The 23,743-nt window shown below is 43.0% G+C and overlaps 2 protein-coding genes across 2 annotated transcripts; one reads left to right on the top strand and one right to left on the bottom strand.

Annotated features, from left to right (window-relative positions):
• Positions 1-328: 328 nt before the first annotated feature.
• On the top strand, positions 329-11,547 carry wdr75 (WD repeat domain 75). Its single transcript, XM_086051598.1, has 21 exons — positions 329-489; positions 1,317-1,446; positions 1,693-1,758; positions 2,182-2,272; positions 2,880-3,004; positions 3,788-3,858; positions 3,942-4,058; positions 4,150-4,238; positions 4,853-5,011; positions 5,691-5,750; positions 5,943-6,058; positions 6,136-6,311; positions 6,755-6,918; positions 7,389-7,569; positions 9,176-9,270; positions 9,344-9,439; positions 9,597-9,766; positions 9,856-9,915; positions 10,289-10,435; positions 10,511-10,602; positions 11,241-11,547. Exons 1-21 carry the CDS (start codon positions 404-406, stop codon positions 11,467-11,469), a joined length of 2,520 nt encoding a protein of 839 aa, XP_085907724.1. The 5' UTR covers positions 329-403; the 3' UTR covers positions 11,470-11,547.
• A 2,507-nt stretch (positions 11,548-14,054) lies between these two features.
• Positions 14,055-22,973, bottom strand: slc40a1 (solute carrier family 40 member 1). The gene is made up of 8 exons (XM_086051599.1): positions 22,621-22,973; positions 22,475-22,542; positions 21,530-21,689; positions 20,025-20,140; positions 18,923-19,049; positions 18,495-18,743; positions 17,333-17,971; positions 14,055-17,027 (listed from the first exon to the last, which is right to left on the bottom strand). The coding sequence occupies exons 1-8, from the start codon at positions 22,652-22,654 to the stop codon at positions 16,711-16,713; spliced, it is 1,710 nt and encodes a 569-aa protein (XP_085907725.1). The 5' UTR covers positions 22,655-22,973; the 3' UTR covers positions 14,055-16,710.
• Positions 22,974-23,743: the final 770 nt, after the last annotated feature.

Below are 23,743 nucleotides of genomic sequence, written 5' to 3' on the forward strand. Positions count from 1 at the left end.
TGCGGATATTATTTTAGTTTAATAATATAAATATAAATATTATATACAATACTTTCAAAAAAATGACATTTCAAATTTAAAACATATATCAAATCGATCATTATCATTATAATTTTGCAGTGGTTGGAAGAAACAGTACTCAAATACATTTTTGAGGTAGCCTATCTCGACTTTACTTAAGCATTTATTTTTCTGGCGTTTTCCTTTCCTCCCATCATTTCATTACTGTCAATTTGTCAATTTATTGTTTTGATAGCATGAGCCAACGATAGCTATTTTTTCGTTCATTCGGTGAATGAGTACGTTCACGCAAAGACCTCCAGTGCCGTTGATGGCGCTATTGCTCATTTTCACGAGTAAGACAGTCAGATCAGCGGGTCAAAGTTGAACCCAGAGCGAAAACATGGTGGAACACGCAAATGTCCGCGTGGTTCACCGTGGCGGGAGTAAAATCAACTTGAGAGCGCCTGTTGTCACAAGCGATTCCAAGTAGGTACATATTTCTCTAGGTTCGATTGCGGTCCGCGTGTGTAGGCTAGCAACCGTAACGGTTGTCAAGTTTTACGGTAACGCCGGGACCAGCAATTAGCATTACAAATCCCTGCAAAACGCTCTGCTAATCTTAAGTGTAATAACTGTGCATATAATATCCATATGCGTTTTTATCCATTCAAAACTGTTCCCACGTGTCTTAAGAATGTTTTTGTAGCATAAAGTATCAATGAAGAGTCACATTTTTTACTGCATGTTTGTTGTTGTGGCGTAATTGGCTCGTTTTAAGGGTGTTTCTGTCCCTTATCCATGCTTAAAATGCCCCAAAGATCACGAATTTTACTCCACTTTCCACACGGCTGTTCATGTTTGCTGAAACAGGCTTATTTTTAGGATAGCCTATCCCATGCAAGTGGTATTGTATCCCTCTCCCCACATAATACGGTATTGTGCTGTACTATTGGGCAAGTGGCGAGCCCAACTTTTGTTGAGGATGACAACCGGTGGACTTGAACTGTTTGGTCGTCTTCTCTTACACCTCGGCGAGTGTTCGGCTGCTTGCTTCTAGAAGCAGAGCTCACAGTTGAAACCAAGCAAAGCCCAAGATAATGGAATCATTTTTGTGGTCCACTGACATTGGCACAACGGCAAACACAACCACAGCCCTCCAAACTTTCAGAAACTTCACAGAGCAGGTCGTTTTCAAAAGCTAACGTTGATACAATCATACAGCCGTAATCCAGCCACACACCTAAAGTGAGTCCTTATAGACACCCCATTGCATTATCACTGGTCATCAATGTAAGACTGTTTGGTGACTGCAGGTTCCTCCTGTGCGCCTCCGGAGAGTGTGTGAAGGTGTACAGCACGGCCACAGAGGAGTGTATAAATGAGCTGCGGGGACACACCGACCTGGTCACGGGAGTGCTGCTCAAGCCCTCCAACCACCTGCAGGTATATTCATCAATTGCATATTGATGCATGTCATGCTTCCTTAGCAATCCGTCTTACTCTTGAAACAGTTCTCAGGTGTCTCATTAAATGTGTTTTAATCAATTTATAATGAATCACCAATCACAATTTGTTGTTGAAGGGTGATTATGAATTATTTTTTTCACAGCAGGATACTTAAGATGTTGTTTGTACACTGTTTTATTAATGATTTATTATAGTTGTGTAACTGTGTTGTTATTGTTGCAGGTCTATTCTTGCTCTGCAGATGGCACTGTCAAGCTTTGGGACTTTGCAGATGGTATCCTCATTAAGGTGATTTTTTTTTTTTTTGTTGGGGTTCATTTTGTTTATTAACACATCATTTATTTTATGTACACATTTGAACAACTGAAGGATCCATGACCGAAATGGAACTAGAAGTCATCTATTTTGGCTAACCCTTTCCCCAGAAGCGGCCCCTCTACCATTAGGAGAGAAATAGTCGCTGACACCAGTTTCACCAATTGACATGAAATTAGGCGGCCATGTCTAGAAAAACTGGATGAAAAACTGTGAAGCTAATATTGCCATGGCATGCTTTCAAATGTGATCATTAACAAAGGTGCAAGGGCCTGTTCAACCATTATTTTTATGGAAAATGTATTTGATCCTCTTCACCTTTTCAAAGAAGGCAGCTAGCAAAAATAACTGACACTCTGTTTTCTTGACTCTTAACTGTTTTCTCTTGTCTTCTAGTCTTACTTTGTTGGACAGCCAATTTATGCCATCTATGCCTCCGCACACCACGACGGAGTTGTCTTCATTGTCATCCCTGACAAACGAACCGGTAGGCGAGTCTTCAGATGCACAACGTCATCCTTACCATTCTATTAAAAATAAATCAAATTAAATCATTAAATCCAGTATTTGTCACAAGTGTGCCAGCACTTGGCACTCACCATTTTTTTTAATAAGCATGTGCATCCTGGTGGAAAAGGATGTGTTTTATAAGGAATCCTCAGCACAACACCCCCCAAAAAAGCTTTCTCTGTAGTGCCCCCTGAAACATTGAGAAAAACTAGTCCTTGACACTAGTTTCACTAATAGACATGAAAATGGGTAGATGTGTTCTGTAATTGGACGCATGAAAAAAACTCCAACCTGTACCTGAAATCATCCATTTTGGCTTGAAGTGGCTATTTTATAAAGTTTGACCAAGTGGCGCCATGACTCCCTACACAAACACACAGATTTCAGATACTGTGTAGCCGCCAAATCAAAGTAGCATTCAATCATTGTACAGTACATTTCAGTTGTGGGTTCTTTCCGAATTACCACTAATCACCACTAGGGTACACCAGAGACAAACCGCCAAGACTTGAGGGGACTTCACTGTTTTTGAAGCGGGGAATGAGGTAAAAGGTCACACGTTGTGTGTATGTGTGTGCATTTAGAGCTGTTCCAGCTAGTGGCGCTACATCTGCCTCAGAGTGGAGATCAGCTAGTGGACAACCTCGAACTTTTGGCCGTGCTCCCAGACGTCAGTGCCAGTCCGGAATCCATCGCCTTTGGCAGAGGGGTGTGTACGCTGCTTCTGTCAGAAATCTTGAATGGCAACAAAAAGACGTAGCATGCATTTTTGTCCAACATATCTGTAACTTAATGAATGCTTTCATTAAATATACCACAAGGATCAAGAATTATCCTGGGGGTGGGGGGTTAGACATATTAAACCAAGCAAATACCCCAAAATTACTTTAAGCTATTTGAAAAATATAGATTTTGAAATGGATCAATGTGACATAACAGGAGGGTTAGAATTGGTCTGCGTTATATGGTTTGCTTAGTAGAATACGACCTGTTGCATTGCTACACAATTGCTTTTCAGGTTTGGTCTAAATGAGCAGATGAAGCAAATAAAGTGGATATCAAAAGTCAATGCACGCCTGGGCTGGTATGGTGGAAAAAAAAAAAAAAAAGAAATCCTAGCCCTCCTACATTTGGCAAAAACACAATTGAATGTGTGAATGTATGAGACAAATCGTATGAAACCAACTTTTTGGGCATAATTCCAAAAGGTATGATTGGTGAAAACACAACACTGCTCATCACTAAAAGAACAATACTATAATATAACAATAGTTACAGTGAAGCATAAGAGTGGCAGTATTATGCCTTGGGGCTTTTTTTTTTCAGCTGAAACTGGAACTCTAATCAAGGTGTAGGGAATTATGAACAGTTCTAAATAACAGTCAGCGTTGCCACACAATCCGATAAAAAGCAAAAATGCGCATTTGAACAGGGGTGTGTAGATTCTTTGTATCCACTGTATGATCCATTGTCCAAAACGTTCTTGTCACAGGGGGAGTATATTTCTTCAGTCAAGGGTTTGCATTTGAGTGTCTTTTTCTTCAAGAAGGAGAAGACGTTCAGGTGAGCAACTCTTACTTGCCGTGTCATGATGAGCACCTCTTTTGTTGTCCACTGTCTGACTGTCCTTGCTGTATTGTCAATAGCTTTTCCCTGAAACAAGACAACAAAAAGGGACGCAAAAACACATTTACATGCGTCGCCTGTCACCCAAAGGATGACGTCATTTCCACCGGACACCAGGATGGGAAGATTCGCTTGTGGTGAGTCGCGTACGACTATGCAAATGAGACGTAAGTTGCCGCATGATCATCCTTTTTATGTTTCTTTTTTCTTATTGTGTTCATCGTCAAGGAGAAACTTCAACCACAAGAAGGAATACACATATTCCACACTCCACTGGCACCACAACGCTGTCAGCTCGCTGTGCTTCACTCCGGAAGGTTTGTTGCATGTCTGCTTTACTCTTGTCCAGATACATTTACAACAGGGATGGACAACTGGCAGCTAACGGGCCACATGCCAACCACATTCTGGGTGGCCATTTGATTAATTTTCGAAAGAGGTTTGAATAATATTACAATTCTGAGTGAGTTGATTTTTAATTGTGGAAAAAAAAATTCATAAAAGTAGTTCTTGCATTTATTGTTGGTTTGCTGTTCAGCAGTTTTATACCGACCTTGAATGGTATTTTTTATACACGAGAGCCCTTTGCACTGTTTTTTTTTTCAATTGTTCAAACCCTTTATTTTTGAAGGCTGTATCTTTTATACACGCATTGAGAAATGCATTATGAAAAATAAAATGTATTATGATAGTATGATGTACCTTGGTTCAATTTAAAAAAAAAAACATCTGAATTTATTTTGTCCATATTTTCAAATGGCATTTTTGTCATACATTCTGGTTAGGAAGTGTGTGGTCCCATGTGGCCCCTCAATAGCTCCGATAAAAAATTGTGGCCCCTTGATTAATTAAGTTGCCTATCCCTGATTTACAGTATGTTTCAGGGTATTTATTTTCATTATTATTTTATTAATTTTTTTCCCATGAGCAGGTACCAACCTGCTGAGTGGAGGTGTGGAGTCTGTGCTCGTCCAGTGGAAATACGGTCAGGAGAGCCAGCGGGACTTTCTTCCCCGACTGGGAGCCGCAATCACGCATGTCACCGTCTCGCCCGATGGCGCGCTCTTCTGCACCTCGCACACAGATAACAGTAAGACATTTTGTGTTTGCTCCTTTCAACCTTCTTTTCAGCGCTCTCATCTTGCGGGTCAAACTGGCACGTTTAAAAGTCGAGGGAAAATATTTCAGAAAATGTGTTTTGAAAAATTATTTTGCTGACTTTACTTTTTAAGATATATTTTTGAATTCCCAAACACGTGGAATGTCAGGAAAAGGATTTTTCAATATAGCGGTACCTCATATTTCGTGACAAAAAAATGAGCCAAGCGATGATGATTCTATAAACAAGGCTTAAATTGGCATTAAAATGTCTTAAGTCCATCTTTTAAAACTCGCTTTTAACACAGTAGTCAAATTTTCTGATTGTAAATAGTCTCAAAATAACATTGTTTAAAAAAAAATCAAAATTGACAGAATGACACTCATGGTAACATCACACAATCACAATGGGGAAAAGACAAGAGAAAATTGCCATTGGTTGCATATAATTGCAAGGAAAAATGGTGTGATTGAGATATGTTGCATCATTGCGACGCAACAATTTGAACTGTATCAACTGAACAGTTGCTAATGATGTGCCGTGTTCATGTTTGCTTCATTTTCTCAAGTATTTATTAATTTTTTTATGTTTGGCGTGTCACATTTCTGGATTAACAATAAAGAAAGAAACCTATAGTGACTGTTAACTGTGTGTTTTTCCCCTTTTCCAGAAATCACCATTATCGAGAGCTGTGTCAAAGTATCTGCCGTCATTCAGGGCCTCGTCAAAGGTGAGTAACAAACTCAAGAACACTTGACTTGAAGCTGCATGGTGTTAACTTAGTGGTGCCTCCACGTTTGACAAAATTCCACATTTCCCATTGAGATCAATTCGATTTGGCTTTGAGCAGCGACAAACGGCCCCTCGCGTCTCCGTGTTCATGGCAAATCAACAAATATTTGACGTCTGTGTCCGTGCGCAGGCGAAAGCGTTGCCACGGACTTGATGGTGGACCCTCGCAGCAAAGCGCTTGTCCTGAATGGGAAGCCAGGCCACTTGCAGTTTTACTCCCTTCAAAGAGATAAGCTGCTTTTCAACGTAAGCGTCGCTCTACTGCTTCATCACAATTTCCTTGCTGTCGTAATTTCAGATTTGCATGTATTCCCTTCCCGTAGTTGGATATTGTGCAGCAAGAGTACATTCATGAGCTGGGACTGCAGCAGTTCGAAGTGGTGAAGGCGGCTTTCGACGCCTCTGGAGAGCGGCTGGCGACGGTTGAAGAGAGGAAACAGAAAGCAGCCGAGCTGGAGCTTCATCTGAAACTGTGGACATTTGACCAACAAACGCAAAGGTAACCCGATGGCGCTTGTGTTTAGCACAGAATGGCCTCTGTTACCTTGTGGGTCAAATTGACCCTGCTGTTAGCATTAGTTTCTCAGGAACAACAATAATAAGACCCAGAAGTATGTTTAATTATCCCAAACTGTCAAAAAAAAATCAGATTCAACTTTATTAATCATTAGTACATTATCTCTCAATGATAATAGCTAGGAGAAAAAAAATCACTTTTTTTATGTACAAATTTGTGAACCTAAAAAGGTCATCTCCACTTTCATTGCGTCATTGTTAATTCACCTTATTGATTAAAGCAAGCAGAATAAGTAGTTTGAACTGCAAACTATTTTTAACTGTGTTTCTTATGGGAGACTGGGTCAATTTGACCCAACAGTGACACGGGGGGGTTAAAAAGGGCAGCACAAATGTTACCGTAAATTATTCACTCGTCATCTCCAGTTTTGTGCTGGACACAAGCATCTCAGCCCCCCACGAGGCTGCGATTACGGCCATGTGCTTCGCTCCCGCCGCCGCGGACCACCACAACGCCACGCTGGTCTCTGCCAGTAAGGATGGACGCTTCAAAGCCTGGCAGCAGACGGTGCCCCCCACCCACGCGGAAGGTGAGATGACCAGTACAGTATTTGAGGCGTCTGGTGAGGGGAGACCATGTTAACAGGGCTTTTTTAATGCTACAATTAAAATGGGTCAATTTGACACTCAACAGGAGTGTTTTTTTTGTTTTGTTTTTGTAATATTGGAATCAGTCACTTTGACCCGCAACATACTAGCGGGGTTAAAGATATTATAAAGAATTGCAAAGCCTCTTCTACGACACCTTCACCTTCTTGTGACCATTGGTTGTCAGTAACGGCAATAACGGTCCTGGGTCAATTTGACCCATGAATTGTTTAATCAGTGTCATACCAGTACAAAAATCCAATTGACATTATGTCAGCCATTATTAACGACAGTTTTTGCTTAGTAATACACTTTTTAATTTAAAAAAAATGCATCATTGCCAGCAAAATGTTTGGTACATGTTGATATTCTCTCTGTCGCTTTCTTCTCGTGATGGGACTAACTGGTGTAGACGAGGGTCCATCGTGGGCGTGCGACTTTGTGGGCTCGTACCACAGCCTGGCGCCTCAGTGCTGTTGCTTCTCGGCCGACGGCTCCCTGCTCGCCGTCAGCTTCCAGGAGGTGGTGACTTTGTGGAGCCCGGCCACTTGGGAGCTTCTAACCACCTTGTCCCAGCCGCCGGGTGACATCAGGTCAGATTAAAAAAAATAAAATATAATAATAATGATCATTTTAGTGGTTAAGTTTGTAGTTGAATGAGGAATTGATGATGCGGATATCCGAAACAATTTTGTTACTTGCACTTTCATGTTTTAACAGTGATTTGATGTGGGAATTGTGGCCTAAATTGTTGCTTTGCCAGCAGTGGTGTCATGGCAACCAAAGGAGCCTTTAGTACATCACTGTGCTCGGTCGTAAAAATGTTCCGATTGTACTGATTTAGCCGACAAAATGTTCATTTCTATTCACCTTTGAACAAAGCCAACAGTTGCTTAACCCTTTCTTCACACCTGAAGCTGAACATTCAAACTGTACGTGTTGGTGTCAGAGCTCCGTATTTTGAGGTGCAGTATGCCTGCCCACAAGGGCTTTTGTTGACGCTGAGGTCCAGACTAGCCCCACATCTAAACTTTCCAGGGTGTTTTCAGAATTTCCTTTTTCATTTCTGGCACTTTTTGATGACAAAGCATAAAAAAACAGGACTAATGTAACAGGCACTTAAAAAAACTCTTAAAAAAAAGCTCAAATAATATGAAAGTTGCTGTAATTTGGGAGCTGCCAAGGATTTAATTCTTGAAGTAAGGGAGGGGGAAAAATCCTTTCAGCTGTTTTGACAGCTGCCAGCAGCGCCGTCTTGTATAATCACCGCCTGCCTATGGATGTGTCGAGCCGGCTGAATTGCTTGACCTCAGAGCCAAGCGTCTCCTGACTCATTGTGAAATTCTCAAATATTGAATAAAGCTGAGCTCAGCGCGGAGGCTCAGGCTCGTGATCCACGATGTGAGCTGCGCACATACCAATTTTTAATATTTTTGCTGTGTGTGTGTGAGAGACTCCAAGCAGCGGCGGTTAGCTTGAAGCCGATCAATCGGCAATCACGTGTTTTGCCGCTAGCAACACTGGCGGAAATGGAACAGGTGGTGGGTCCGCGCAGCCAACTGACAGCGGGGCCTCAAGCGCGTGGAAATATTTCCCCCCAAAATTTGCCTGGTCGCACATTTACTTGCAGTATATGCAATTCTGTTCTCAAATGTAAAAAAAAAAAACTAACAAAAAAAACACAAGTGCCGTGCACGGCCATCTCAAAAGGCTGATGAGCACGCATCCTACATCCTCACGTCAGCCGTCAATTAACAAATTCACCAAACAACCAAGAAAAGACGGCGGTGATGAAAATGAATGACGAATGTCTGCCGTAACTACGCCGGAACAAAATCTTCAACTAATGCTCGGGACAATCTTTGAGAGACATCCAATCATCAAGCCTTGGTTGAATTTCACTGAAAGGGTGGAAAGATGCTCAATTTAGGCGCGATTTTCAAAGCACGTAGCCCGCTTTTGTGGTGCACAGGTTTTAACCCTCCGATTAGCTTGAGCTATTTCATTTAATATGCGGCATCCAATCATTGATCTTTGTGGGTGTTCAAGCCTGTCTTGCGTGTTCTAGCTGAAAGTCTTCACAGAGTGTGGGGAAAAAGAATAATCCTGTAAAATATGCGTGGAGCTGGCTCTGGAGTCTTTAGTCACACACACAAAAAAAAAGAACTAAAGGCACTTTTTTTTTTTTTTTCCTACCAGGAATCTTTGTTTTGGCCGACTAAGCTGCTCCAAATACTTGTTGGGGACGACGGTGAAGAACCTGCTCTGCTGTTGGAATCTCCTCACGTGCTCGCGTAAAGCTCTTATTATGTTAAAACACATACGCTATACATACCGTATGTATCTAACGGCGTTTTGCTGTGGTAGTGGAGTGGAGCACCTCCATGGACGTCAGCTTGCTGCTGTCCGACCCGCTGTCTGAGAACATGGCGGCGTTCTGCAGTCTCGACGGATGTACCGACTGTAAGCTTCTGTACCGTGCATTTGAGATTTGATAACCCTCCTCTTACGTTCCCTCATGGGTTAGAGTGATTGGCAGCCTCTTTAATCAATGTGACCAAAAGTCACATTTACTTTCCCCTATGGGTCAAAGCCGTAAATGTTTCCTCCTTCTGCTCAGTGTTTGTGTTTAAGCCCTGCGAGCCGCGGCCGCTGTTTTGCCAAAAGGCCGTGTGTCCGGGAACGGTGGCCCGGGCCGTCTTCTCCCCGAGGGACGCCATGCAGGAAAGCTGCGACGAGAGCTGCCAATGGCTCAACCGATCTCAGCTGTACTTCCTTAGCCAGCACACGGTGGGGGCGGCAACCACATTCATAGAGTGTGTTCATCTTTTGCGTGAGGCTGTAATTGACTGAACGTGACGCGGGCTCTTCCTATGCAGGACCTCATGACTTTTATCACCAAGGCAGAGGAGAAGCAACTGATGGCTTCTAATAAACAGGTAGAGTATATGGTGGTATATGGTATATTTATGATCTTGGCAACATTGTCAACATCTAAATGTCCCTTTGACCCGTCTTGGATTTCGCTGCATTATGACAGTACAAGCAGTGCATGAACTCTGCAATTGTGTTTATTTGGAACAGAAATGTTCATGTGTCGTTGTGACCTGCTGCCTGTGCTATCATTGCAAATTGAATACATATAAAAATGATTTTTTTTTTTGTTTGTTTAACTGTTAAATGGGACGTGCAGCGTAATAGGGTCGTTTTTTTTCTTCTCAATATTAATACCAAAAAAAAACATGTACATTTCACTTTCTTTTCACCCTCTGGAATTGATGTATTGATCATGCACTTCCTATCCCTTACCAGCTCGCCATTGACGACACCGTTGCCATGACGCCGTTCCACCTGTTGCTGGGCCGACGGCGGCAAGGAGACGGCGATCTGGACCGACCGGATCATCCCGACACCGCAGCAAGAGCGCAGCTTCCGCGAGGCTCTGCTGCCATTAAGGAGGTCCGGGTTTGAACGAAGAGTTAGGGATGGGCATCATAGCAAAGCTGTTGTTTTATTTGAATCTTGTGTGTACAGCTCCTGCAGACCCCCGCCCACGTTCTCCCTGCCGCCACTTTCCTGTGCTCCATGTTTGTGCAGTCACTGCTCATCTCTGCCACTGACTCCAGGTCAGTTTGCTCACTCCCAGTCCAATACTTTATTAATTACACTGGTACTTGGACACACAAGTTTTTTCCAGCTATGAGCCGTTGATTTTTTTTTTTCCCCCAGAAAAAAAAAAAATAGAAGTAACGTATACATTTCATGTAATGTTACCAATACCTCGTCAATGTTTGGTGATAGAATTAGCTAGTAACTGGTAGATGTTAGCAAGTAACTTGTTCCTGGCAATAATTACTAACTGGTAGTTGTTATCGATAATACTTTAGCCTATTACTACTTTCTTAGAATTGTTGGATGCTTGCCCTAGCTAATAATTTGTTCTTTCCATTTAGGTAAAAAATTGCAAAATAATGGCCCAGACAGTATATATATATATTTTTTTTTATGAATTTTTTTTTAATGATTTTTGAAAATAGTTTTACCACATTCTTTGAATACATCTAAAACAATCCTAAACTTCTTTAAAAAACACTTTTTAAATGAAGGGGGGGTCTATTTCAAAGTTGTTTTCGTTTATTGGCACTCATAAAATTGCACTAGCAGACAAAACGACGGGTCACATTGCGTGGAGAAAACATGTGTTTTTTGATGAAAAATGGCCGAGTCATGCAGAAGCCTTTTTCATTGTTTTCACGCCCTTTAGTAAAACAAAGCGCGTCGAGGAGGAAATGGAGAGTGAGAAAGAGGAGTCCTCCGACGAGGAGGAGGAGGAGGAAATGGAAACTGGCGTCGTTAGACCCAAGCGGCCGTCGATGGAAGCAAGCGAGGCGGCCGAGCCCGCTGCATCAGCGATGACGAGAGCGCAGGCCAGAGAACTGAGGCGAGTGAAAAAACTGGAGCGCAGTTGGCTGAGTGGCCTCCTGGACTGCTGAGCAGAACTTGAACGATAAATTCTAGTTAAGTAATTGTCATTTTTATTGGACTATTTTACAATAAATGTGTGCATCACCCCTTGTCTCACAGAGTGAAGTAACAGAAAGTTGGCCATTTTTATTAAGTTGGCCATTTTTATTCGAAGCATCCATTTTTGGTAAATGACCAAGAACCATAGCACGTGCCTCTTACTTTATTTTTCTCGGTATTGCAAAGGGTCAATGTCTACAGTCAAGAAGGCAAGACAAACACGGCAGATAAGTCCCTCTTCAAGTGGAAGGCTTCCTTCTTTGCAAACAATTTAGGGGCTTGGGAGAAACCGTGACGGACGAGGATGTTTGGATAAACTCCTTGCCATATTTCATTGCGGCGAGCGAGGCTTCCGAGAAGACTGTAAACTTGATAGTGACGGCACAAGTCCTATTGGAACTGCTGCGGCTGATGACAGTGCACCAATTAAATCCTTGCTCAACCGCGCAAAAAGGTGAATGAGTCTACACGCATACAAAGTCCATCATGGATTGAGAGAAAAAATGCTAAAAAGTGAAGGGTCCCAACCAGAGTGCTAGTTGACAGTCAATAATAACAGCTGTGTGCAATAAGGAAATAGAAGTTACCGAGCCACTTTCACCACCTGACAGAGAAGCATGCAAAACCTTGACATTGTGCGATACGTTATTAGTCTTGTACTGTGGATGTTTTTGTCTTCTTGCTAGTTGCAATGACCCGCCAAGGAGGGAAATGAAAACTGCTGATGAAAGTCAAGTCCCATCTGACTCTGGGGCCAAAACGTGATCTTATGAAAGTGCCGACTCAGCACTTTGGGATTTGTGACTTCAGACAAATACTTTGCTCCCTTAAATCCTGATCATTGTTCTTAGCTGCTTAGTCATACAGGGAGGCGGATCTATATGCCTCTTCATGCTCAACAGTTTTGCAGGGCATATGAACAATGAACAACCAATATAGCAGAAAAACAAAGCACTTAACATTTGCCGTTTTTATAGAAATGGACTTTTATTGGAAATGTAGAATGAGGTTTGTGTGGGTGGGGACAGAACGGGAGCAATAAGCCAGGCAGTGTTACTGTTCTTGTTAAAAAAGAAAAAAAAACAAGCAAATAGGGACAGAATTACGTATTAAACCTCCCGTCAGGATTGTTTTATGGGTCACTGCAACCTGCTTAATCTTTAAATGGGCGAAAAAAAATGCAAAGTCAAGTTAATTTAATCTTCTTGAGGGCTTGTAATTACATTTTAATGCAGGGACACGTCCCTTTTAACTTTGACTTTAGGTAGAACATGTAAATTGTCGTGAGAAAAAAACCATGGAAATGTATAAACAAAAGTGGCTCTATGAAAGACCAGTTTACCAACTTTACAGAGTAACTCACATTCGAAAGTGCATTACCAAGATTTTCACTTGGGTTGTAGGTAATTCTCTGAAATTTGCAGACATTTTCATTGTGAGAATAATTTAATCATTTGTCCATATCTGAATAATGTGACCTTTGGTACAGTGGTGGCAATGTAGCCAGATATTTCTGAACACGCTGACGTTGGTCTAAACCTCTTTAAACGTATCAAAATGTAATGCCGGCAGTTTTGTTTTATAGTGCCGATGGTATGTTACTTAGCATGCGTAATGAGCCGTGACAAATGACTAAAGAATTATAAATCTTATCTTGATGCTCCAGATGCTCTTTTTACGATTGAGTTCCTCGAGGAGTTTATTGTTACATTACATGACAAACAAAACCTTTACGAGGTCATGTTTTTCAGGTTTACTGTAGTCATTATGTATCATCAACTAAAGTGTGTCGAGAACAAATTCATCCTGTCATATAAGGGGTTGGAAAACGCTTAAGGAAGCAGCACACGAAGTACACGTCTCTTCTTAAGCAGTCCATGTACCGGTAGTCATAAAAATATATTTAAGCAATTGAAAACATTGACCCTGCCTTGAACCCGGTCATTTGATGGCATTTCTAGGCAACAAAATAAGCAATCGCACTCGTATACCTGCTCCCGATTCCCCACTTCCAACCAAAATGGCCAACCTCCTGTTCAAATTCAGCCGTTGGGCCTGAAACATTTTTTGTGCGTTCTCGAACAATAAACGTCCACCAAATTTCCCGTCAAATGGTGAAAGTTGGTGACTGGGGCATTTTATTGAGGATTCACAAACTCGTCCCAATCTTGGCAACTCTCGTGCTCCTCGAGGAACTGGCAGCGGTAATGCAGTTGCAGCATTTTTGGTGGTTTTGGTCCTTGAGACCTTTTGATGCGTCCTGTTATGATGGACACATACACTCAATTTCATGCTACTGCAATCCAGGGCCGACTCCACCCACCCGCTTTCCAGCTGCGTGAAAGGCAGTCATGTGAACCGCCATACTACCAGTGACAGCAAAATCCATTCCCCCCCCACCCAGACAGAAACTCTAAAGCCACTCTTAAGTCTTTTCACCAGGAAAACTTTGAAAAGGGATTCTGTGGCGGAAGGAATGTGCGAGCCAGACTGTGAAGCCGAGAATCCCTACAACACAATCATGCACCGTATATTAAATAGTACACACACCCTATAGAATGAAGGTCCTTTATTTTAGATGCCTCTTGCATTACAGTTCCCTCAATTTATGGAGTGATTCATAAAAAGAAAAGAAAAACTAATTTCTGATTCAACGAGACACATTATGCACACAGTGTCAGGTCCATGCGTACAACTGAAATCACAAAAACAATTTGATAACACAAGGAATATAAAAACATTCAAAAAAACCCACAATGACATTTTTTTGCAATTGGCTATATGGATCCTGACTGACATGAAACGTTATCTACGTCGACAATATGTTTATGGCCTTTTGTAATGATCCTGAAGAGCTTATCATAAAAGTCTGGTAAAGAACTGGAAAACCGAGCTGGGTCCTTAAGGCAAGTTTACACTTTGTTGCACAACTTGGGACACTCCGTACAAAAAACACATAATGGCCTCGCTTTCTACTGCATCTGGTGTGTCTCCCTCCCACACCGTAACCAAGCCAAGACGAGTTTATTTTTCATGGGTGGCCAACCACTTGGTGTCGAGGGGCTGTCAAGCACACAATACAATAAGTCACAAAGTGGTTATTTGCCTTGCCGAGATGCTTTCGCCATTTCCCCAAACAAGGTGTTAAAAAAAAAAAAAAAGCTCCCGTAAAATGGCACACAGATATGTTTTGAGGTACCTCCCCCCAGTTATAAAAACTGCAGCTCTTGCACCATTAAGCCACATTTGGGGATAGCCAAGCTAAACATGGCCTACATTCAGACCTCCTACCTCGCAGGGACCGTTACCGAACAGAGTTCTGCACTTTTTCCAGCCACACCCCAAACCTGTGGACTTCAGTCTTGTGCAAAAACAAACGTCCGATCAGACATAAGATGTAATGGCTGATGTCAATCATGTAAAGTGCCGGCATGACAACAATCACGAATGGGGGGCGGTGCGCTGGGCGAGTGAGAAAAGACAAGTCCTATACCTAGGAGAACTGCAACAAGTCACAATAGGATGGTTAGAAGAACAACAAGTAAAAAGAAATTACAATTACAGTAGGATAGCCGTCGTCAAAATATCCAGATTGTTTTTTGTCACCTGATGCAAAGATAGCTGTTCGGAATGCTTCAAGACACATAAGCGGATTTCCCTCTCTTCCTCCTTTCACACCACACACACATGAACCTGGACTTTGGTAACTGAGAGCTATTGACGCAGCTGGATAGGTTTTTATTTCTCCCCGGCTAAGAACAATATTGCTGACACATTTTCCTGAATAAATACAGTCCTTTGCATAACCCTTTAACCACATAAAAAAAAAAAGACTAGAGATCCCGGTGTTGCTGTTGTTTGGTTAATGTAATAAAAAAAAATGATATCCCAGCCTTTGTGAGCTAACGATGGCTAAAAGACACTTGAAGCACCAATGACATCACTGCAATGCTGAACGTGTTAACCCTCCTGTTAGGTTCACATTCTTGGGTCAATGCAACCTCCTTCATGTTTAATTGTTAAAAAAAAATGATTTGTTTTTTCATCATTTAAAAAAAAAAGCCCAAGGACAATTTTAATTGAATTTTTAAGATGTATCCTTTTTCTTATTTTTACATAAAACAATGTCCAAACCTTTTTTTTTTTTTTTTTTTTTTTTTTGTGGATCAACTTGACCCACATAATAGCAGAGTTAAAGCTGTTTTCCCCACTGTTTGTAGGATTCCACTAAATGCATTTTCACCAAAATAAAAAGACTTTAAAAAAAAAAAAAACTCAAACTTCATGCTATTTTGTGGGTCACATTGACCCGTGAAAACGTCAGTCCGTCCCCCACCCCGTAATTTCCCAATCACTTTTTTTGTGCTCAAATATGCAGCAAGTCACATTGACTCATTTTTTGTGTACCAAGGAGACGACCATAACAGGAGGGATAAGAGAAACCTCTGCTTCATCTGAACGTCAATTTTGGATTAGTACAGGTACTCAGCTCTGTACAACATTGCTACATTCTTCAATCGCAAGCTTTCGCATTCGACTGTCTACACGTGAAGTCGTTAGTAACGCTAGAGTAGGCTACAGGAGAGATGGCTAGAACAACAGATACACCAAGGAAGGTCTTTTTGGAGCCTCCACCCTTCTATTTGGGTCGTTTCATGGGTCAGATGCACCCTGCTTTGTGTTCAATCATAAAAAAATCTGCTTTTTTTGGGGGGTGTACTTTGTCAGGGTCAATTTGACAGGCACTATAACAGGAGAGTAAGGCTACTTCTCTGCTGTTGAGAGTACAGCAACATCATCCGTTATGTCATTCACCAAAAACTGCCTTATAGTCTGAAAAATAAAAGTCACTTTCCAATTATTTTGCGGGTCACATTGACCTATTTTGGGGCAGGACAAACTAACCCTTTTTTTTTTTTTCGTGGTTAAACATTTGGCAAGTCACATTGGCCCATGATCATTTCTGGTGTACCAGAAAGGACGACCGTAACAGGAGGGTTAAGAGAAAGCTCTGCCTAATCTAAAATTTAGATTAGTACTCGACCTCTCAGCTCCTGACTCATTGCTAAGGCTTCTAATGCAAGCTTTCGCACTCAACTGGCTACATGTGAAGACGTTAGTAACGCTGGAGTAGGCTGTAGGATATATATTTGCTGTGTATATATACCAAGCTAGATGGATGTACCAAGGATGGCCCGTGTGAAAGGCAGTTAGACGACGTTGCTAGGCGAGGGACTGTCGTCCGTCTCTACCTTCTGCTCCGGCGAGCAGCAGAGGAACAGACGATGGCCGAGACTCTTGAAGGCGAAGTAAAAGTACATGACGTGGCCCGCCGCCACGAACGACACAGAGATGATGACCAGCAAGCCGAAGGCCTCCGGGTTGGGCGCCAGGATCACCATGATGAAGTGCAGCAGGTCCAAGAGGTAATTCATGGAGTTCTGGACGCCGTTGATCACGCCTCGCTCCGACTCGATCACGTTCTCCTGGATCAGCTGAGTCACCGTCAGGTCAAAGGACCACAAGCCTGGACGGGAGGAAAGCCGGTCAAAAGTCAGCACGGCGTCATTTTACGAGGACTTTCCACCTCAGCTAACTGAAATTGCATTATTATTGGCATCAAGGGTTGAATGTTATTGCACTGACGTGTGGTACAGTCACCAGGGATGTGTGCAAACTAAGGCTGGATTTATACGGCTTGTTTCACAAGTGACAGTTCTGATTTATTGCTCTCAAATGGCACAGGAAAAACGCATGGAATCGGAATTCAGGCCTCTTCCAAATGGTGGATAAATATGTGAAATTCAAACGAGATGAACCGCTGTTACTTACCGACCCTCGCAGCAATGACGCCAGCGAACAGCAAACTAACAGACATGTAGGACTTCAGGCTGGGTAGGTCTTCAGCCGGCGCACTGGTGGCGGTCACGTTCTCGCTGGAAAGAATGCCCAGGAGGTGCTCGGCCTCAGGCAGCGTCTTCTCCCCTACCAGGTGGGAGTACACGTCCTGGAAGGGTGAAACGCTGAGATCCAAGGGGCTCCCGGGAGCGAAGACGGAGAAGACGCACAGCATGAGGCAGGAGAGCTGCGCCACGCCCGAGATGAAGCCGGTCCGGATCAGGCCGCACTTCTTTCGCACCCACGTGAAGGCGACCGTGCCGCAGATGCCCGACACGGCCGAGGCGCCCATCAGGAGGCTGAGGATGGAGCCGTTGAGGCCCTGCGTGTAGGCGTAGCCGGTCGTGATGCAGTCGAATCCCAGCACGGTCATGTAGAGGAAGGCCAGGGACATGCCGGCGAAGAAGATGCTCTGGTTGTAGTACGCCTCCCAGCCGGCCTTGAAGGTGCGCAGGGGTTCGGTCACCTGGGAGCAGCAGCCTCGCTCTTTGGGGGCCTCGGTCTTGACCGCTGGTAAGATTGCGTTCATTAGGGGCTGAGAGGACTCCTCTGGACTTTGGCCTGTCTCGGACTCTGCAAAACAGAACTGGGGATTACCACGGGTGACAGCAACGACAATTGGACCTCATTCAGCATGGAATTGGGTGATTCCCGAAGCGTTGGTCTCTTGGTGATAAGGTAACTGAAATGCTCCTGTATTGCTGACCAAAATTAGCTTCGGGGACTACCGTGCCCCTCACTCTTCGCATTGTTGAGTTCGCATTCTCGGTAGCCAGTATTGTTCACTCCGGTCAGGTGGAAGTCACTTCTGACATTTCAAAGGGGATACGGGTTCATGTCTTGTATCGTTCACACACTGAGTCAAAGGTAGGCTAGAGCCTATCCCAACTTATTTCTAGTTAGTCTTCAGTAAACCTAAACTGACTTTTGGCAAGAGAAGGGAAGGGCACACTACAGACAACCAACCATTCAAACCAATTGACGAGGAAGTTAGCAGTCTTGGCCCAATTTCCTAAGTAGTACCCTAAATCAGCCCCTGATTGTAGTTTCACCAAGTGACCTGAATTCCAGGGTCAACAGTTGCTGTTCCAGATACCTTTCACGGGGCTAAGTTGCTTGAGCTCCTGCTCGTGCTGCTCCTTCTGCCCAGCTTTGACGGCCAGCGCCGGCGTCTTCTGGTAGACCTTCCACAGCAGCATGTACTCCAGAAACATGGAGAACAGGTTCCAGCCCGAGATGAATCCGCAGCCGATGAAGTGCGAGCCGAAGGCCATGATCTGGCCCACCAGCATGGGGGCCAGGATGTTGGTCAGCTGATCGATAATCCGCACCGTAGCATTCATATCTGGTGCGTGAGTGAAAACGTTATTGTTAGTTGATTTCGCAGGTTGATTACACGCACGGGTTAGGAGGCCCGAAACCAAATGTAAAACAGGAGAACAAGTCCAAAGCGGAGGGTCAAAGTCCGACACGGATGTGATAAAGGATCACGTGGAGCCCACGTTTGCGAGCGCAGACACTGACCTGCCAACTTGCTGCTGTCCTGGCCTGCCACAACCACCACCCAGTCCCTCTGGATGGTGATGGACATGGCCGTGCTGGCCAGGTTGGCCATGTTGGCAATGCTGATAACCAGAATGTAGCAGGTGGTCTGGAAAAGAAAGAATGAAATTCTGTTTAATTTGTTCCCTGACATGTCAAAACACTTGTATCTCAAGTCATGTTTTCCCATTGAAATGAATAGAAATGGCATTAATACGTTCCAGCCCCGCCCCAAGAGTGTCAATCGACAGCTTCGTGTTTTGTTTTTATTTAGAAGAATTGGGAACAAATTCTATCTGCCAAACAGCTGCTTGCTAGGAAGTGTGTTGAGTCAATTGGATTTGGGTCTTTTTAAACTATTTTGATCAGCTACTTAGCATCTTTGCAACACACAACATAGAGACCGAGCTAGATTTCAGTAAATGTCAATTCTAACACTACACAGGTTTGAATGTACCAAGTTTGTTTACGAGGAAATAAAGTGCCCTAAAGTAATGCCCAACAAGTGCCAAATAGTAGAATAGGCAGAAGTCTTTGGGGTGGAGGGCGCGCGATGACTTTGTTTATCTTGTGTCGGCTACCACCCAACACAGCTGCTGCTGTTGCTGCTGTCTGGTCAGAATAGCAACAACAAAAATGCATCAACAGGCCCGGCCACATTTCACTGTGTGTCATATGACCGACCTTGATGAACTTGTTGACTTGCGTGGCCCTTCAGTAAGACCCTCAACTAGTCCGACAAGTCTAAACAGGCCTTTGGCACTAGCGAGACTTTTTGTTCCTGCTTTTGTTGCTTCTCTCATGACAAGGCTTGTTACTCAAAAAGTACAGTTGCAATGATTGAGACTTCTTACTCGAGTCAGTCAGTGACTACATTTACATGCGCAAATAAATCTGTTTCCAGTCAAATGTTTCATTCTAGATTCCAGCGGCAACTTTTCCAGGGGTCAAAAAAAATGGCGACGTGGAAGCTTATATCAGTTAGCGAGCAGCAACCGCTGGGTCGGGCTCTTGTGTACTTGAGGTGAAAGGTCAAAGAAAAGCTTCCAGAGAGATCACGTAGGCAGAATTGGGAGCGTCTTACCAGCAGCCATCCGTTGTAGGCCTCCACGAGTTGCTCTTTGAATCGAAAAACCACCATGAGGATAATGCCGCACAGCATGACGCAACTGTTCTGGACGATCAAAGACATCTGGGCCACTGAGGGTGCGCAAAAACGGCCATTAGGGACTGACATGGTCAAATACAACAGATTGCCTGTCTGGCCAAGTTCATTCCGGTGCTCTTTTTAATGGCTTTCCTGCACCCTGATCCACCCTAGTGCCTTTTGTCTTTGCCAAATGTGTTTTGACATAATTCTTTTATAACCAAAACTGATAGCCCTCACAATGGATTGGTGGTGTACTATTAGAGTAGCTGTAGCTCAGGAAATCATAAGTTTGTTTTTAGATGTTTTAATCAACAACCTGGCACAGAGCTTTCTGACACTGGGCAACACATTTCACACTAGAATGCCTTGATGAGGTTTCATTTTAGCCTGCACAGAGTCAAGACGAGCTGTGCTGTGTACCTGACGCAGAAAAAAGTCCTGAACAGAACTGAGCCTCCTCCAAGTGACACAGTGGGTGCAATATTCCTCTGTATATGTATACAGTATATGGCTTTTATACGGCACTTTAAGTTATTGATTTATTTTCTGTACCTCAATATCTTGGTTTGCCTCTTCCAGTAAAAAAAAGTGCCAAACCCTTGTATGCAAACAACAACAAACAAACAAGCTGGGCTGCGGGGAAGTCAACCCCAAAATTTTCTTTACAAGAATTTGTTCCATGCAGGCCCACTAGTCAAATCACGGCATTCTGGTTAATATTGGATTTGAGGAGTACAAGTTAAGCAGTAAAATCCACCCATCTCAGGGGGTGGCCATTTTGTCACTTGCTGTTGATTGGTTGTTACCTGAGCCCTGAGCAACTGTGATGTCATTTTCAGTCGACAGCAAGTGACAAAATGGCCGCTTCTGAGATGGCTAATAACGGGTTGATTTTGCTGCTTAACTCATATTCCACAAACAAAATGTTAATCTGAATGCCACGTTTAGACTAGTCAAGAGCATAGAACATATTGTGAACAGAATTTGGGGTTTTTAAAAGTGTTAGTGCTTCACTTGATACTGTTGCTATATTAACATGGTGGTGAACGTAAATTCTTCTGTAAGCATTAATTCAGTGGTCAGAGTTTTAAGAGCCATTTTTTCGTTTACATTTTAGAGTTGCACTTTTTGTGCCCAATAAGTACAAGAGTCCACAGCAGTTTAATGACAGTGAATAACTATTTCTGTTTCGCATTTGTTAATAAACAACTTTCTTTCTCAAATTAAATGCATGTTGGAACTTGTATTTTCTCCAAAATCTCACCTGTCACAATGATGTGTCAAATGTCAGACTGCCTTTTGCAGTTTTAACCGGACTATAAGAGACACAATTGATTCTCCGAACAGCTAACGAACTTATAAGCGACCTGAACCGAAAACCGTGGATTTTGTGAACCGTTCCATATACACATACAATCCATTCCAAAAAGGTGCCTCACCCTTGAGTCTGGGATTCCTGTCCACCCAGTCGCCAATGATGGCCCCGAGCAGCAGCACGGAGCCGGCCACCACCAGCCCGTACACGGCCGTGAGCAGCAAGCTGTTACCGTACAGCTCCACCAGGAACACGGCCACGGCGAAGTTCCACATTCGGTCACCCTGCAAGTTGAAACCAAAGCTTGCGTTAAAGGGGCCTGCGGTGGAAACGTGACTTTTGAATGGCTTGTATACAAATAACTGGGTCTCTGGAGTGGCTATCAAGTGTGAGATGAAACATTTTAGTCAAACTTTTGTTGGAAGCCTGTTTCTGAAAATATGTCTGAGAATTTTTCAAAAGACACACACTTTTCTGGACACTTATAATGTAATAACATGTTCATTTTCAAGAGCTTGTCTTAATTGGCTTCATGGGTGAGCTGGAGCTAGTTGCAGATACTGTATAATCATTTGAAAATGTAAACAGTCTGACAGAGATTTATAGAAAGTGTTTTCTAATTATTGTGACAAATCCTTAACATGATAGTGTCTGCACAAAAAAATGAATATGATTAGTTATTAATAATAGCACATTAAAATGACATTATTTCAAGATCATTTGAGCAAATTTGTTCTTTCAGAAGCGTGTATCAAATCAGTACCCAAGATGTAGCTGTCACTTTCAAAAATGTTGAGCCCGCAGAGTCCTGAATTAAACTAAATATTGACTAGTAGTGAGAGAGATTGGATTGGATTGGTTGCCAGGTAATCGCTTTGACTGACAACCCCCCACACTCACATTTACACTAAAGGACAATAGTGAAAACCTATATGCCTGCTTTTGTAATGCGGGGTCGAGAATTGAAAACCCAGAGCTTATCAAATACGAGACAGACGTAATAACCACTCCACCAGTATTCCAACATTGCAAACAATATAGTGTAGCATTTTAAAATGGGTTTACTTACCCAAGTGGACAATGCATGTCCCAAATAGATGAGGAATTTTGCTGAAGTGAAGAATTCTTGAACGTATTCTGCAAGGGGGAGGGAAAAATATTCATGCGAGGAATTAATTAAAAAATATCACGGGGGCGAAGTAATTCGCCGCTTACCACAGCATGTCTTCTTGGCTCGGGAATTTTCCATGTTTAAAAATCGGTTTAGAAGGAAACGCAAAAAAGCTTTTTTCCTGACGTTACTGAACTCGGCAACAATAAGACCACAAAAAAGGAGCAACAACAAAATGCAGGCGATGTCTCTTGCTCTCGTTTTCCTCCTCTCCAAACTTAGCTATCACTGTAGCTGAAGTCGGAGAGAAAAGCCTCAGTTAGGGGACGAGCGAGGTGGAGAAAGCAGCCGAAAGCCGTTCGCGTTTTGGCGTTGTTGTCTCCCAAACGTCACTGGGCTGTGAGCGCCTCTCTTACGCTACTGCTGCTGCTTCTGCTGTGTTTACGTCCTGCTCGGATTTAAGATATCTCCACCCCCACCCGACCCCACCCCCTCTTTTCGTCTCGTCACATGACCCGCTGATGTTCTTTTCGAGTCAATGCGAATAACTGAGTTGATTCTTCTCTTTGTTTTCTATAAGTGATGAATGGGGCCTTCGCAACCCATATTTCCATTAACATCAACGCATCATCCGACGTGTTCCTGTCGATGGGTTAAACCGGTGTTGGGGGGGCGGGGGGATATTTTTTTCCCATTTCCAGGGTGTCCTATTGAAGGAATTTGCCCCAAATTTCTGCTTAAAACCAAAATAGCTATTTCGGGAATGGCTCCTTGAGACTTTCTTTTGTGTGATTCTGTTACGACACATATGTCCTCCAGATTTTGTGCTGATCAGGGAATTTGTTTTCTTTGATTTCTAACTTTCCAAGGGGCTCTACTCATTTTTTTTTCGGTGGGGCCAGCATCATGTGGGAACCTTACAATATTCGTACTTTTGTGTTTTTGCAGGCATTGGGTAACCAAAAATGCTACTGAGTTGACTATTTTTACTATTGCGTTAACTGGACTAATTACTGAAATATTCACGGTGGAAGGAGTTAAAGGTTATCACTCGCTGTTACCAGCTGGTGTTTGTTCAAAGATAAGGCGATGCACGGTTACTATTAAGCATAAACTTGACTGAGGGAGAAAAAGGCAAATCAATCTTTGAGCGGGTAAACTAGAAGTTGCTATTTGCGCAACTACACGCAGCGTGTCCTAAAATTGTTTGGCTCCAGTGCCAAATTC

The sequence above is a fragment of the Filicampus tigris genome, chromosome 14 (assembly GCF_054856515.1).
Source record: "Filicampus tigris isolate MCC_2025a chromosome 14, RoL_Ftig_1.0, whole genome shotgun sequence".
Taxonomy (NCBI): Eukaryota; Metazoa; Chordata; class Actinopteri; order Syngnathiformes; family Syngnathidae; genus Filicampus; species Filicampus tigris.